This window comes from Panthera leo, chromosome B4 (assembly GCF_018350215.1).
Source record: "Panthera leo isolate Ple1 chromosome B4, P.leo_Ple1_pat1.1, whole genome shotgun sequence".
NCBI classification, from domain to species: Eukaryota; Metazoa; Chordata; class Mammalia; order Carnivora; family Felidae; genus Panthera; species Panthera leo.
This window is the reverse complement of record NC_056685.1, coordinates 83,044,542-83,059,931: the sequence shown is the minus strand read 5'-3', so window position 1 is coordinate 83,059,931 and position 15,390 is coordinate 83,044,542. Positions and strand designations below refer to the sequence as shown.

General features: G+C 52.1%; 1 protein-coding gene across 2 annotated transcripts; it reads right to left on the bottom strand.

The window, feature by feature from the left end:
* Nucleotides 1–269: 269 nt before the first annotated feature.
* On the bottom strand, nt 270–6,389 carry NAB2 (NGFI-A binding protein 2). 2 transcript variants are annotated; one of them, XM_042946928.1, is made up of 7 exons: nt 6,144–6,389; nt 3,825–4,698; nt 3,263–3,396; nt 2,855–2,906; nt 2,628–2,760; nt 2,231–2,422; nt 270–1,235 (listed from the first exon to the last, which is right to left on the bottom strand). In XM_042946928.1, the coding sequence occupies exons 1-7, from the start codon at nt 6,224–6,226 to the stop codon at nt 1,126–1,128; spliced, it is 1,578 nt and encodes a 525-aa protein (XP_042802862.1). In that variant the 5' UTR covers nt 6,227–6,389; the 3' UTR covers nt 270–1,125. The 2 variants fall into 2 exon arrangements, with proteins under 2 accessions (XP_042802862.1, XP_042802863.1); XM_042946929.1 differs by lacking the exon at nt 2,231–2,422.
* Nucleotides 6,390–15,390: the final 9,001 nt, after the last annotated feature.

Genomic DNA, 15,390 nt, shown 5'->3' with positions numbered 1-15,390 from the left:
CTATCTGACCTTGCCTGTGTCACGACACAAGTTTGGAAGTTTGAGACACTGCACAAAAGACACCAGCAGATGTGCTGGCTTCTCTGATACATGCTAATCTGAATGTACTCAGCTTTAGTATGTCTGTGGCCCCAGTGGGTCTATGTGGCTGTGACATCTGTATGTGGCTCTAGCTTTGGTGGTTCAACATGGCCAATCCTGCCCAGAGGCAGGGGGTGAGTCTGGGACCCAGGCGTGTGGTCCTCTGAGTGTATTAGGGGGCCCTACCTGCTGCTTCTTTTCTATTTCCCCATCCACTGCCAGCCTCCCTTCACTCCCCCATTCCCATGCCACCCTTCTTCCCTCTTAGGGGCCATCGATCCTAAGCCATAAAATAAATTTTATTCCAAAATAACAAAATAAATAATCTACTGTACACGATCTGAAAAGAAAGACGCTCTAACTGCTCAGACAGGTGCTGCGGTCCAGCCCCCAGTTGAGGGAGACCCTGAGTCCAACCCAGGCCTCCTGAGGGGGCCAGTGAAGGGGACCCCACATCCACCCTCCCCCCAACCCCCATGAGGGCAGGAAGGAAAAAGTTGCTGAGGACTTGGGGGAAAGATGGGGATGGGTGGGCAAACTGCAGCACTTGTTAAATTAAAGAAACAAACTAGAAGCACAAAAATGGGGGAGGAGAGGGGAGAAGGAGCAGGTCCAGTGTTCCCAGGCCCCCAGTTCTGGGGGGAAGCATTGCGATTTTTAGATGTTGGACCTTACCAGGGAATTCCCCCTTTCCCCCATGTCCAAACTGAATCCAACTGTTCATACCACTGGTTCAAGCTATAGAGAATGGGAGTGTGTTGTGTAAGGGAGGGGAGAACCCCAAATGCCCTGGAGGCAGAGTCCTTGCCCCCTTGCTCTAGGCAAGGGTGAAGGGGCACCACGCACCCTCCTTGTGTCCTCTTGCCAGGCCCCTGCTCGTTATTGCTTGAAGCCCCATAGTTCAATGTCCATGGAGCAGGTGGGGAGGCAGGAGAAGGGCAGCGGAAGGATCCAGGGTCGTGACTAGATGCCAGGGATGGAGAACATAGGAGTCTGTATGAGCCAGAAGTCTGAGTCCCAGATCTGAGGACACCAGTGTGCCCCTCACTGCCGGCTGGCCTCAGCCTCCACTTTTACACTATTCCTGCGACCTTCCACCAGAGCGGGATGAGGTCCTGGGGCAGGGCATCGGTCCAGCAGCCCTTCTTCGAACTCTGCCGGGAGAAGAGGTAGGTTAGGAGGCTGTGGGGTGAACGATGCAGAGAGGTGGCTGTACGGGAGACAGGAGTAGAGAAGACTGCAGAGGGGCTAGATTTGTTGAATTACTGCCTCCTGCCCGCCACACGTTTACAGGTGTGTGGGGGGGTTCCACACCCAAGTGTGTGTGCCCCCCTCCCCTTTCTGGCCTTGTGTAGCTCTCTCTCTGTATGTGTCTCTCTCCTTCTCTGTCTCTCCCGCCTCCGTTCTGCTGGAATTTCTGGTTCTGTCAGGAGCTGTGGGGGTGGCTTGGCTCTGACCTCTCCCCCTCCCCCCCCCCCAGGCTCCGCTGCCCCCACTCCTCCCTGGCCCCCTCCCAGGCCCCACCTACCCTCCCATGCCCCTCAAGTTTCTTAGAAGCCAAATCAAGGGGAACACAGGAAGCCAGCCTCCCAGCTCCTCCCCCAAGAAGAGCCCCCCTTCAAGTCCCCGCCCCCACTTCCCACCCACGCACAGTTTAAAAATACCAAGCCAGGGTTGGTGGCTTTGTCTGCTGCATCACTCTCAGCCCAGCCGCTTGGCCCTCTGGCGGACTCCTCCCTTCCCCCAGCCAGCCACACACAAAGCATCCCCCTTTGGGCTCCTCTGCTTCCAAGCTGGGCAACCCCATCCTGACTCCTAGCCTGCTGTACCCTCCCACCTAGGTGGCAGTTCTATCTCTGCTTCCCTTCTTGGTTCCTGTTCCCCTAGTCCCCCATTCTCTGTCCCTTTGTTCACCCCAGCTCCCCCTTCACAGATCTCCATTAGGGTCAGACCCTCCCCCGTGGGAACAGCCCTGCCAGATCCTCCCTTCCTCAACCCAAGGCCTGGTTGGCTAGAGCCCAACCATCCTACTGCCGGCCCCCTCTGGCGACTACATCCCTCTTCCTCCCACCTGGCCCCAGGACACCAGGATTGCTGGGTGGGGCCTAGGTGGTAGGGGTGCTTGGGGACAGCACTGCTGCTGCCTCACCTGCCAGAGGCGGCTTCGCAGGCACACAGGGGCTGAGGCGGCCCACGCGGTCGTGGGAGACGAGGCGGGCTAGCCGCAGCCCCTCATCCATCAGTGTCTGCTGCAGGATGTGGCGGCTCCACAGCCCATGGGCTGGCAATGCCAGAGGCAGGTCAGCAGGGGGCGGCGTCAGCCTTGGGCATGACCCCACAGCTGTGGGCATGGGCATGGATCAGGTAAGGGACTACAGTCAACGGAACCCCCACCCTCAACCGCAGAGCGGACCCATAGGCCCAGGCCCCTTTGCCCCCATCCAGCCAGGCCTCCCAACCCTGTTCCAGGCAGTTGCCTCCTGGCTCCTTCCTCCCACCTACTCCACCCCCACAGCGAGGAGAAAAGTGTTCTGATGCACACTCACCCTGCAAGTGTCCATCCAGACTCTCCCCAGACAGGCTGGCGCTGTCTTCCTCCAGGCTGGGGCGGTATGGGGGTGCATAGGACTCAGGGCCTGGGGGAGGCTGCTGGAGTTCAGAATGACTTTGCTCTCCAACCTGTGGATGCCCCAAATGGGGAAATGAGGACCTAGCAAGAGAGGGGATTGGGGGAGACTGCACTAACCCCCTACATCCACCCTGGAAAACCTACCTCCTGTTTTAACTTCTTCAGCGGAGGACCTCCTAGTTCTTCAGGGTGAAGCCTGCAAAGACAAGAGAACTAAGGAGGGAGGGACACACGATGGGAAAACACAAAATCTGGTGAGAAGCATGCATTACTTTAGATGACTCTAGAAAGACTCTAGAAAGTCTTAGACTCTAGAAAGATGCTGGCTGAGCAAGAGTCTCCAGCTCAGGTACTACTGTTGGCGGGGGATCAGAGAGGACCTGAGACGGATAGGAGGAGGAACCAGACTTCAGACAAGCGGACTTGGCGCAAAGCAGGACATGCGGGTGGACAGGAAGCAGGCCTACATGTACCTGAACTGGAGGTTAGGCCATGACCCAGCTCCTTGGCAGGATTCTAATTTAGAAAGAACCTGGGAGAAGGGAGTCTCACCTGGAGCCCTTCAAGGAAGACAGGTAGGTGCTCTCTCGGGCCACTTGGCGAGACAGAGAGAAGAGCTCCACCCTCCGCAGTAAGAGCGTGTTGTCCCTCATGCAAAACTGGGCAGCAGCCTCATTGATGGTCAGCTGTGGAGGGGGCCACCAAAGCGGTCAGAATCCTAACTCCTCACTGCCTTACCCAGACCTCCTCACACCCCTACACCATCAGACAAATGAAGCCCATCCATTAGATGCCTGCTTAGGATTTGACACTATGCAGCTTTCTGAAGGAGGAAGACAGAGGTCAGCACCCACAGCTTCCTGGGAATGCCTGGAGCCTCCTCCACCTGTGGGGTCCTGAGCAGTGTAGAGCAGGACACCTGGGCTCCTGCCTATATCTCTGCTTCCCCCTCAAATGGGGAGGAAAGCATTGCAGCGGCTGGGATTGGGGTGTATGGGGCCTGGGGTCTTGGTCAAGGGGCAATGAAACAGACCTGGGGAGTATGAAGATTCTCCAAAGTCAGTAGGTTGAGGCCTGGGAGCCAAGTGCAACGCTAGGAGAATGGGGTCCTCACCTCGTGCAGGCTGAGCTGCTTGCCCTCCCGCCGCTTGGAGTCAAAGCGGCCATAAATGATGCTGTATTTGCGGATCTCCTCCTCCTTCTGGCTGTCATTATCGTCCATCTCAAAAATGTGCCCCACGCTCCGTGCCAGCTTCTTGTTCAGCTTCAGCAAGGACGTTACCTCCCCAGCATCTCCCCTTGGGAAGCTCCGGAAGATCCTCTCCACGCTCTCCACCACCATGCGTACCATCTCTGGCTCCAGTCGATCCGGACCACCCCCAGCTCCAGCTGCTGCCAGCCCCCCGGCCCCAGTCCCCTCAGGGACTCCTCCCGCTGCAGGTGGGGAGAAGGGGGGTGATCCTGCCTCCTCTTCTCCTCCCGCCCCAACGTCAGACTCTGGAGTGCTCCGTCCTGGCCAGATCCGGGGGTCCCCTGCCCCAGGTCCCCCAGGCAGTGGTGACAGCTTCTCTCCAAGTTCAAGGGGGCTCTTGGGGCTAAAACTGCGGGTACTGCCTGCCTTTTCCCCTGGGCTGCTGTGCCCATTGCTCATGCTCCCTTTCCGGGTGCCTGCAGTCTCGGAGATCTTGAAAAGTGGAATACTGGAGACAGGCACAGCAGGCACAGGCTGGCTGAAGAGCCCTGGATTGGTGGCCCATTCTCTCAGTGCCTTCTGCAGGCGCCGGACATGGAGGGGCTTGGTGGCCATGCCCACAAGTGCCATGATCTCCAGGAACTCCTCCTCACCGGCCTCACACAGTTGCTGCACGTCGTCCCCTCCCTGCTGGATGAAGGTCTCATAGTAGGAAAGGAGATTGGCGCGCTGTAGGACCCGGTACAGCTGCAGCTCCCCCAGTGTCCGAGGCAGTGCCATGGCTCGGGCACCGGGCCTGGGAAGGAGGAGCGCAGTAGAGAGAAAGGAAGGCAGTCAGTACAAGTCCCCCTGCTGGGTACCAGCCCACACTCGCAATTGTCCTCTCTTTCCTGCCTGCTTCTCTTCTCCTCCTCTGAAGGCACCCTCTGCCCAGTACCCAAGCCTGCGCACAGACTATGAGAATCAGGCATTCCCCAGAGGCATAAACATGCCAGTGCCATCCCAGCCTGGCCACAAGTACCAAAAGCCAGCCCAGTATCTGCTGAAGTCAAAGGCTCTTCACCACCATTCTCAGCTTTTACTTTTCTGGACTGGGGCAAGGAGACCTTGAGCACTGAGGCCAGCCAGCACACCCCTACGATGGCTGGACCTCCTCACCCAGGACAGTCTTCACCCTCCACCCTACACACCCAGCAGTCTCAGCATTATTCAAGGTGACTTTCCACACTGAGGTGAATATAAGACCCCCTGTCCTGCCCACAGTGGACACTTGGGACCACTGCTAGCCAGTTTCACTCCCTGGTGGCATCCTATCCAGGTGGCTGAGAGGGAGGGGTGTGGTCCTTTCCCACTCAGCAAGCCAGGTGGACCCCTGCTCTGCTCAGCTCCCCTGAGCTGTTCCCAAGGGCCTCCCCTCTCCTCGAGGACCTCCCCTCTCTTCCTGACTGTCCAGTGCCCCTTAGTTGGCTCCTCTCCCGGCAGTGACCTTCCCCACCTGCTGAGTAGGTAGGCCAGTCCCTCCAGCTCAAGCAGAAGGAGGAAGGAGTGCCTCAATTGTTCTGCTCTGGGGCCCGTTCCACCCACACACACTCCCACAGTAGCAGCGTCAGTGGGCGAAAACCGCCCCAGGGGCTCCCGCCTACCCTCCTCTCCCTCATTTTCCACCCACACCTCTAAGTGGAGCGGAGGCGCGGCTCAAGGCCCCTTGAGGGAGGGGCTGCACACCGAAACTCCCCTCCGCGTGCTGCAAATAAAGCTACAGAAAGGAGAGGGACGCCTAAGGCTTGCCCTGCTTTTCCACAGCCCTGCTGATGCGCTTCCTTGGCTTGAAGGCGCCAGCTTCTCCCTGACCCTGGGGCCCGCGTACTCCTTACCAACGTTAGATAGAACCAGGGCAGCGGCCCTCCCCAGCCCTGTTACCAGCCAGAGCTCCAGGGCTTCCCCTGGCTCTTGGGGGGGGGGGGGCATATTCTTTGCAGGGGGCTCACATGCCGGGTCACGCCGGCAGAGTAAACGGGGGATAGAGAATTAGGTCCTATTCTTTCATATCCAGCTTCATCCGCTCCCTACCTGCTCCCAGGGCCCCCTAATTCGAAGACGCACCCCCTTTTCCATCAGTCTCCACCCCCCACCCCCGTCCCGCTTCCCCTCGTTCTCTCCTCGACCTCCGCCCTCCGGACCCCTTTCCCGAGTCCAGCTCCACCCATCTCCACTCCCCGCCGCTTCCCTCTGCCCACTAACTTGGGTCTGGGCTGCGGGGTCCGGCGGGCGCAGTCTCCTCCGCCCGGCGGCTGCTCGGCTGTGGGGGAGGGCGCTCTGTGCATGGACGGCCAGAGGCCACAGGGGCTGCCCCTCTCGGTGCCCAGCCCTCGGCGCCTGGCGGGCGCTGCCGTGTCCGCCGCTGTCCGGGCTCCGTCCCTCCCTCCACGTCTCCTCTCTCCAAGCCTCCGCGCCTCTGTCTGTGCCTCTGCCCCCCCCTCCCCGGCTGCGCTTGCCGCCTCTCCGCGCCGCCGCCCCCGCAGGACGCACGGGGAGCGAGGCCCGGCGCAGCGCTGGCTGCCGGGCGGGCGGAGGGCGTGGGCAGCGCCGGGGGCGGGGGCCGGGGGCGGGGGGCGGGCGCCCGGGCCTCCGGGCCGGCGGTGGAGACGCCGCGGCTGAACGACGGAGAGAGGCGGAGACTGGGGGGGAGGGGGCGTGGAGCAGGCGGCGGGGGCGGGGACTCGGGAGCGGCGGCGCCGAGCCGGGGACTGAGGTGACCGAGGCCGAGCTGTGGAGGGCGGGCTTGGGGACCCAGCGGGCGGGGCGAGGTCGCTCCGTGCCGCCCACGCCGGATGCACAGCCGGCCCTCTCCGCGCCCACGTACCCACGTGAGCGCCCAGCCGGCGACATTCCTACTCCCCCCACCACCCGCTCCTACCCCACGGAGCGGAGAGCCGAGTTTCACAACCACGCACGGGTACACAAAAACACGGAGAAGCGCACGAACGTGCACACGCGCCCCAACAACTACGCGGACGCCCGCTGCCCACACTCCGGCCTCGCGGTGCTGTACGTGTGACTGCTTGGAGTGAGCCGGGAAAAGTTGGCGGAGTCTCGGGGTGCGCGGCTCCTCTGGGGCGTGCATTCCCCTGTCCTAGAGTGTGCACTTAGGGCAGGTCTGTGAGCGTGGGGCTCTGCAGGAATTCCTTGGATATCCCAGCGCTCTTACCCTGCTGCAAAAGGAGTAATCTGAAGGGCCATTCTCGGAAACCCAAGCCTCCATTCCTGCCTCGAGTCTCTGCCGAAGTTTGGGGTACAGGAATGGGCGGGTTATGCTAGAAACTACCGCGAAGATCAGTCGCGTCGGGTTGTCAGAGCATAGGTCAAGCAGGGATGGGAGGGGTACCATCCTTCCTCTACTGGTCGCACTCTATTTGCTGAGGATGGGGGATCTGCTGGGTATTCTGTGTGGCCAAAGCTGGGATAGGAAGAATATCGCTTCTGCGGACGTTCGAGAGAGCCTAATGGAAGATGGGCAGAAGGCCGGGAGCGTCCGACGTGGCTCCCTACGGAGGAGTAGGAGGGAGGAGCTCCTTCAAGGAGCCTAGCCCCCCTCCGCAACCCAGCCCCCCCCCGTTTGTTTCTCCTAGCCCCATCTGGTTCCCATTACACTCCCGCCCACGGCTGGGAGGGCTGGAGTTGGGGCGGCGGCGGGGGGGGGGGGGGGGGGCCGGCAGGGGCTCTGAAGGCCCGGTCCAGCAGCTCCAGACCCTGACAAAATGAAGGCTGGGTGGAAGGGAAGCGAGCGGACCGGGAGGAAGGTTCTCCCCGAAGTCTGAAACCTCAGTCCCGCCCCGCCATTCCGCACTTCTGAGTGGCTCGGGGACTGGCAGGGCGTGGGCGGCGGGGGCGGGGGCTGGTTCTACATTCCGGCTCGGTGAGGGGACCTTTCCATCTCCGGTGGGGACAGGAGAGGGGGAGGGCATCACTGGGTGGGATTTCGGTAGCTAACATTCTCCTCTCCTTCCCTTGAAGCCCCGAACACAGTGAGGGGGTTCATAGGAACGAGCAGAAATCCCCTTCCCAATCCTCAGTCCTGCAACTGGGGGGCGCGGCTAGACGGGCTCCCTCGGGGTACTCTCCCCGACCCCCTCTGAAATGTGTGGGCGCCCCCTCCCCCACTCTCCTCTGGTTATTTTGGAGCCTGGGCTGCCAGCCGCTGGCCCCGGGTTTCCACGTGCCTCCTCCCTCCCCCTGCCCACGCTCCCCGTGACGCACATCCTCCGCCCACACAGCCTCTGTTCCAGGCGCCCCCCTCACTCCCACCCGGGCCCCTTTGAGGCAGCGCTGAGCCCCCGGTCCGGAGACGCAGGCCCCGGGAAGAGGGCGGGGTAGGGAGTGAAGCCAGCGAGGGGCAACCAACTGGGCTCCGGGCGATTGGGTCCCAGCGCGAAAGAGGACGAAGGAGGAGCCGATTCTATGGCCTCCACTCTTCGGACCTGGGGCGGGTATTCGGCCGGAGAGGGAGGAAGGGAGACCAATCCAGAGGCCTAGGCTTGCCCATTCCACTAGGAGAGTCGGAAGGGGTCTCTGGGTGCGAACCTGTGTGGTAGACTGAAACTCCCGAGTGTTTGTATCATTGTTTTTCAGGGTTGTCGTGAGGTTCAAATGAGAGGATGTAAATGAAAACTCTGTAAAGTGCCAAGCAAATTTAAGACGTTATTGCCAGTTTGTGTCTATGTATCCTGAGATAATGTATTTATATGTTTCTTTACATCGACTTGTGTATCTGTGGCTCTGTCTCTATCTAGGTTTGTATGTGAGCCCCTATGTGTGGATTTAAAAATACATACATTTAAAAAATCATTGACTTGTGAAGCCCCGCCAGAGGCCCAGAGCGCCCCCGCAGCCGGAGCTGCTGAGATGTCTGTTCTTCGCTTCCCTCCCACTCCTGCCACCCCCAACTCTCCTCCTACTCCCTTCCGTTGAGAACTAGGAATTTCCAGCCTTTTGCAAATGGAGAGACAGAGACAAAGAGACTGAGACTATGAGAAGCTATAGAAAACAAAGATAAAAGATGGGGGGGGGGGGATGATAAAAAAGAGGGTAGCACAACTACAAAAATCTTAATTTCTTCTCTTTTTCTCCGTGAGCCCCATTCTCCTCAATGTGTCTCGGGACCACTTCCGTACTTGACTCACCTGCTTCCCCTCTCCCCCACCTGAGTGTTCTCAGAGGCACACAAAGAGCACGGCAACGGATTCCATTTGATGGAGGATTAATATATTGTCTACACTGGTCCCTTCCAGGAAGGGAAACAGTATTCCGAGTCCCAATTTTCCAAGAACAGGGGAAACGATTGTGAAGAAAGTGGGTGGAAGAGGAGTGAGGAAATTGCTAACCAGAAGGATTGTCATTCCTGGGCACGTGTAGATTTTCATCTAGCAGACTAAACTGCTCACATTCCCCTCCGCTCCTTTTCTACCGGGCCAAATCCAGCTCATGCAGTGAGGACTGGCTCAAATGTCACTTTCCTGAACCCCCTCCAGGAAGAATTAATTCCTTGCATCCATCAGTGGCCTCGTGGCCCTTTGTACACATTTCAATTATAGTTGCTTGTCTCAGCCTCAGCCCAAGACTTCTCCAGGTTAGGTCTAGTATCTGGTGGGCCATCTGAAATGAATGTGTTGATGATGCTATTTCCAGGTCTGAACAATCTTGAAAAGGGCGATTGAGACATTTTACTCCCAAAGGGGTTGAACCTGGGCAAAACTGTTAGGTGGAGAGGTCTCCTTTCTTGAAGTTTCCAGTGAGTCTCCCAAGTCTGGCTCTTTGGCCTTCTAAAATGTCCACTGTTGTGGGCGTCTGGCTGGCTTAGTCAGTAGAGCATTCAATTCTTGAGGCGGGGGGCATGAGTTTGAGGCCCACATTGGGCAGAGTTTACTTAAATCAAAAAATAAAAATAAAATGGCTAGTTTCTGGTAAATTAATTCATACCCAAATGTCCAGATGTGAAAGGTAGAAGGCTGCAATCCTTGCTAGTAACAGAAAAATATGAATATAAAATAATGATTCTTTCCTCTTTGTAACATGTTACAGTTAAATAGTCTAAAGAGTGTTGTCCTTCAGTTTGGTCATTTTAGAAGAGATGCTTCACCTCGCGAAGACAAATAATCCTAACCTCTGCCTTTAAGGAAGTAGGGATAGTGCAATAATAGGGGTACAAATAATGATAGAAATGTAGGGGGCAAGTGGTGTTTTCTGCCTCTGGTAGAAGTAGGAAACTGGTTTAGACAGGCATCCAAAGGACGTGATGATGTAGCCTAGGATTTTGATGAATGAAAAGATTTTCAGAAAAAAGGGACAGTCAAGTCAGGAGAGCAGAATGTAAACTTACACGGAAGTATGAAACATAATGATATGTTTCCAAAACTAGAAATTATTTGTTATTGCTGGATAGGCTGTGGTGGTGGTTAAAAACCAGCCCAGGGAGGTGTACGAGGCCATTTTATTAAGTGTATTATAGACTATCGCTTTTCTATATAGTAAAAGACCAATTCAAAAAATATCAGTCTGGGGCACCTGGGTGGCTCAGTCAGTTAAGCATCCGACTTCGGCTCATGTCACCATCTCACAGTTGGTGGATTCGAACCCCGCATTGGGCTCTGTGCTGACAGCTCAGAGCCTGGAGCCTGCTTCGGATTCTGTGTGTGTGTGTGTCTCTCTGCCCCTCCCCTGCTCGCACTCTGTCTCTCTCTCAAAAATAAATGAACATTAAAAAAAAATTTTTTTTTATAAAATTAAAAAAAATTTCAATCTAGTGGCACCTGGCTGGCTCAGTCAGTAGAGCATGCGACTCTTGATCTTGGGGTTGTGAGTGCAAGCCCCACGTTGGGTGTAGAGATTACTTAAAAAATAAAATCTTTGGGGCGCCTGGGTGGCGCAGTCGGTTAAGCGTCCGACTTCAGCCAGGTCACGATCTCGCGGTCCGTGAGTTCGAGCCCCGCGTCAGGCTCTGGGCTGATGGCTCGGAGCCTGGAGCCTGTTTCCGATTCTGTGTCTCCCTCTCTCTCTGCCCCTCCCCCGTTCATACTCTGTCTCTCTCTGTCCCAAAAATAAAAAATAAAAAAATAATAAAAAAAAAAAAATAAAATCTTTAAAAAAATTCCAATCTATTGTCCCCTACTTTTATAAAATACTCTACATGTGAATTATTAGAAAAGGGAAATAAAATCTGTATTTTTATTAGATTCATTAAATACAAAAATTTTCTGTTGAATTGCTGGAAAAGTTTCTAAATGCTTACATTTAACTTTGAAATGCTTTCATTACAGATTGGTAACAAACTTTGAATAGCATTGTTGTAGTTAGTTTCTTTACATCTGTGTTTTAGATCATACTAAGAACCCTGGGCTTCATCACCTGAGATACTATGGAATCATAAAGACTTTATAACACGGGAGAGACATAGGCAGATCTGCATTTAAAAGTAGGATGGGTGAAGGGTTTTAGGGCTGCAAAAACAGCAGGGAAACCAGCTTGGAGTAACCCAAAGTGGTCCGTGTGAGAGGTGGCAAGGTGCTAGATTACATGGCTGGCATGGGATGGAAAAGACACATTCACAATAAAGGAAGTAAACTAAGTAGGACTTGATGATTGGCGAAGGGGTTGAGGGGAAAGAGAAGTTTAGGGTAACTCTTGGACTTCTAGCTTGGGTGACTGAGTAGATGGAATGGAGTGTCTTCATGAAATATTTATTGTCTGCAATCGTCTTCCTAAATTTAAGAAATTATGAAAACCAAAACTCTTTCATAACTCATTTGATACCAAAACCTAATCTGACCTAAACTTATTTTGTGGCCGACCTCCTAAACTTACAGGTTATTTATAGTTTCATTTATCCCTCTTTCATTTATCCCAATATGAATATTTATGTCTCATTGCAGAAAAATTAATTTGTTTGATTAGAGGGTGCTGTCCTAGGCCCCATTGGGATTGTTGCTTTATGTGTTCTATATGCACCATATTACCTTTCTAAAATCCAAAAATATTCTGAAGCACATTTACTATCCAGATTGTCCACCCCATTTACTCAACAGTCTTGGCCTGAGTTCTTTGGCTATTTGCATAAATCAGATCCACCTGCAGATAATGAATATTCATTGCATTGTGTGCTATAGCCTCTGAAGATGGTTGTTTTTTTTTTTTTTTAAAGATTTTATTTTTAAGTAATCTCTACACCTAATGTGGGCTCAAATTTACAACCCCAAGATCAAGAGTTGCATGCTCTACCAATTGAGCCAGGCTGGCACCCCCTGAAGATGATTCTTAAAGTGTTTTGAGCAGTGTCCTTGTGATTAAAATAAGACTAAAAGCTTCTTCAGTGACTACCTTGAAATGACAGAATTTATTTGGATGTTAATGTGTAATGTGTTTATGGACAGTAAAGTTTCATTATTGTATACCTCCTTTGCACATGTTTTTGTTTTTTTGATTTCTTTTTTTTTTTAAGTTTATTCATTTATTTTGAGAGGGGGAAAGGGACTGAGAGAGGGAGAGAGAGAATCCCAAACAGGTTCCACGCTGTCAGTGCAGGGCTTGACGAGAGGCTCAATCTCACAAACCGTGAGGTCATGACCTAAGCCAAAATCAAGAGTTCAGTGCCTAACTGACTGAGCCACCCAGGAGACCCCTCCTTTGCACATGTTAAAAGTTAGTGGTCAGTGATCTACTGGCATTAGTTCCCAAATCTGGAATTGGTTCCTTTGTTCTCTGGCCTTTATTCAAAACCAAAGAGTGAACTCTGCATGGTGGGAATTTGGGGCCTGGTAGAAGTGAGAGTGCGTGCGTGTGCACATGTGTGTGCGTGCACGTATACCTTTGCACATGTGTGTGCAAGTTTATTTTTTAAAACTTTTGGATTTACAGAAAAATTGAGAAGATAGTATAGAGAGTTCCCATATACCCCACATCCAGTTTCCACTGTCATTGCCTTATATCAGTATGCTGCATTTGCCGCTATTAATGAACCAGTATTCATACATTATTGTTTAAAATTTTTTGATGTTTTTATTTTTGAGACAGAGAGAAAGCAGGAGCTGGGGAGGGGCAGAGAGAGACAGAGACAGGAACTGAAGAGGGCTCCGTGTTGACAGCAGAGAGCCTGACAGAGGGTTCAAACCCATGCATGAGCTGTGAGATCGTGACCTGAGCCGAAGTTGGACACTCAGTGGACTGAGCCACCCAGGCACCCCCATACATTATTATTAATTAAAAGTCTACAGTTTATTCAGATATTCTGAGTTTTCAACTAATTTTTTTTTTTTTTCTATTCCAGGATCCCATCCATGATACCATATTACATTTCGTTCTTGTCTCAGGCTCTTCTTGGCTGTTAGGCTCTTTCTTTGTTTTTGATGATCTTGGTAATTTTGAGGAGCATTAGTCAGGTATTTTGTAGTTTGCCCCTCTATTGAAATTTATTTAATGCTGTTTTAATGATTAGGTTAGTTTTATGGGTTTGGGGAGAGGAAAACCATAGACATAAAATGCCATTTTCATCGCATGACATCAAGTATACATAGTATTGATGTGATTTATTACTGTTGATATTGACCTTTCCAGATCAGCCAAGGGAATGTGTGTGACACAGATACAGGATTACTATTGCAGCAGCAATAGCCTAGACTTTTCTTTTTGAGGATGCAATTTCTTGTTTTGCCCATAGCTGAGACCCATTTTGACTTTTTTTTTTAAGTTTATTTATTTATTTCTGAGAGAGAGAGGGAGGGAGGGAGAGAGAGAGAGAATGGGGTAGGGGCAGAGAGAGAAGGGAGAGAGAGAATCCCAAGCAGGCTCTGCACTGTCAGCACAGAACCCAATGCAGGGCTAGAACTCATGAATTGTGAGATCATGACCCGAGCCAAAATCAAGAGTTGGACACTCAACCAACTGAGCCACCCAGGCATCCCGACCCATTTTGACTTTTTAAAAATACCTTGTTTGGGGACACATCTATATCTGTATCTATATCTATATCTATAGATAGGTATCTATATCTTGGTTTGAAAGCTTGAAACTTCCCCTGAAGTAACCTCCTTTCCTGAATTTCCTCTCCACTCACTAGACTCCATCATCTCTAGTGTTCCTACCCACCACTATCAGATTCTCTAAAAAAAATTAATTGCTTCAATTTCTAGTAACATTAATTGAATACCTGTTTATGTGCCAGGCACTCTTCTAGGTCCTTACACTGTGTTAAATCATGTAATGGGAAGCAGCTTGATGCATAGAACTCAGTCTTTGGGTAAGACTTGGGTTGAAACCGCAGCCCAGCCCAAATAACTATGCAATCTTGGGCAGGTTCTTTGTATTAGCCTTGGCTTCTTCAATGGAGATATTTGTCTCACAAGACGCTGTAAGGAATAAAAAACTTTCCCTTAATCTTCACATTCATTTGACTTCCAACTGCCATGGGCGCCTAGCTGGCTTGGTCTAAAGAGCAGGCGACTCTAGATCTCAGGGTCCAGTTCGAGCCCTACGTTGAAGGTAGAGATTATTAAACAAACAGACAAACAACTTTTAAAAAAACCTCAAAAGCCTCTGCCTACATTTTATTTTATCTTATTTTATTTTTTAAAGTTTATTTATTTATTGGGGCGCCTGGGTGGCTCGGTCGGTTGAGCGTCTGACTTTGGCTCAAGTCGCGATCTCAGAGTTGGTGGGTTTGAGCCCGACATCAGGCTTTGCGCGGGCAGTATGGAGCCTGCTTTGGATTCTCTGTCTCCCTCTCTCCCTGTCTCTACCCCACTTGCGCACTCTCTCTCTCAAAAATAAATATTTTTATTTAATGTTAAAAATAAAAATTTTTAAAGGTTTATTTATTTTTGGGGGTGTCTGGGTGGCTCAGTCAGTTGGGTGACTGACTTTGATTCAGGTCTTGATCTCCTGGTTCATGCGTTCGAGACCTGCATCAGGCTTTGCGCTGACAGCTCAGAGCGTGGAGCCTTCTTCAGATTCTGTTTCCTTTTCTCTCTCTCTCTCTCTGCCCCACCCCTGCTTGTGTTCTCTCTCTCTGTCTCTCTCTCAGAAATAAAATAAAAATAAACATTAAAAATTTTTTTAAATAAAAAGTTTATTTATTTTCGTAATCTCTACACCCAATGTGGGGCTGAAACTCACCACCCAGAGATCGAGTCTCTTGCTTTTCCCTGTTTGGACTGAGCCAGCCAGGCACTTCCCCCGCCCCCTCCGATTTTTAAGGGCTACGTAAATGCCTACATTTTTAAGCGCTGGTGTTTATTCCCATAAAATACTGACAAACTTTTTTTTTTTTTTTTTTTTTTTTTTTTTTTTTTTTTTTTTTTTTTTTTTTTTGGTGACTTGTTTTAAATCACCTAGGACTTTGGAAGACACATTGTCTTACTTAAAAAAAAAAATCGTCCGTCAGAACCCTACTTATAAAGCGTCTCAAGAGTAAGTTACCCATAACAAAAAGATCATGTAAAAA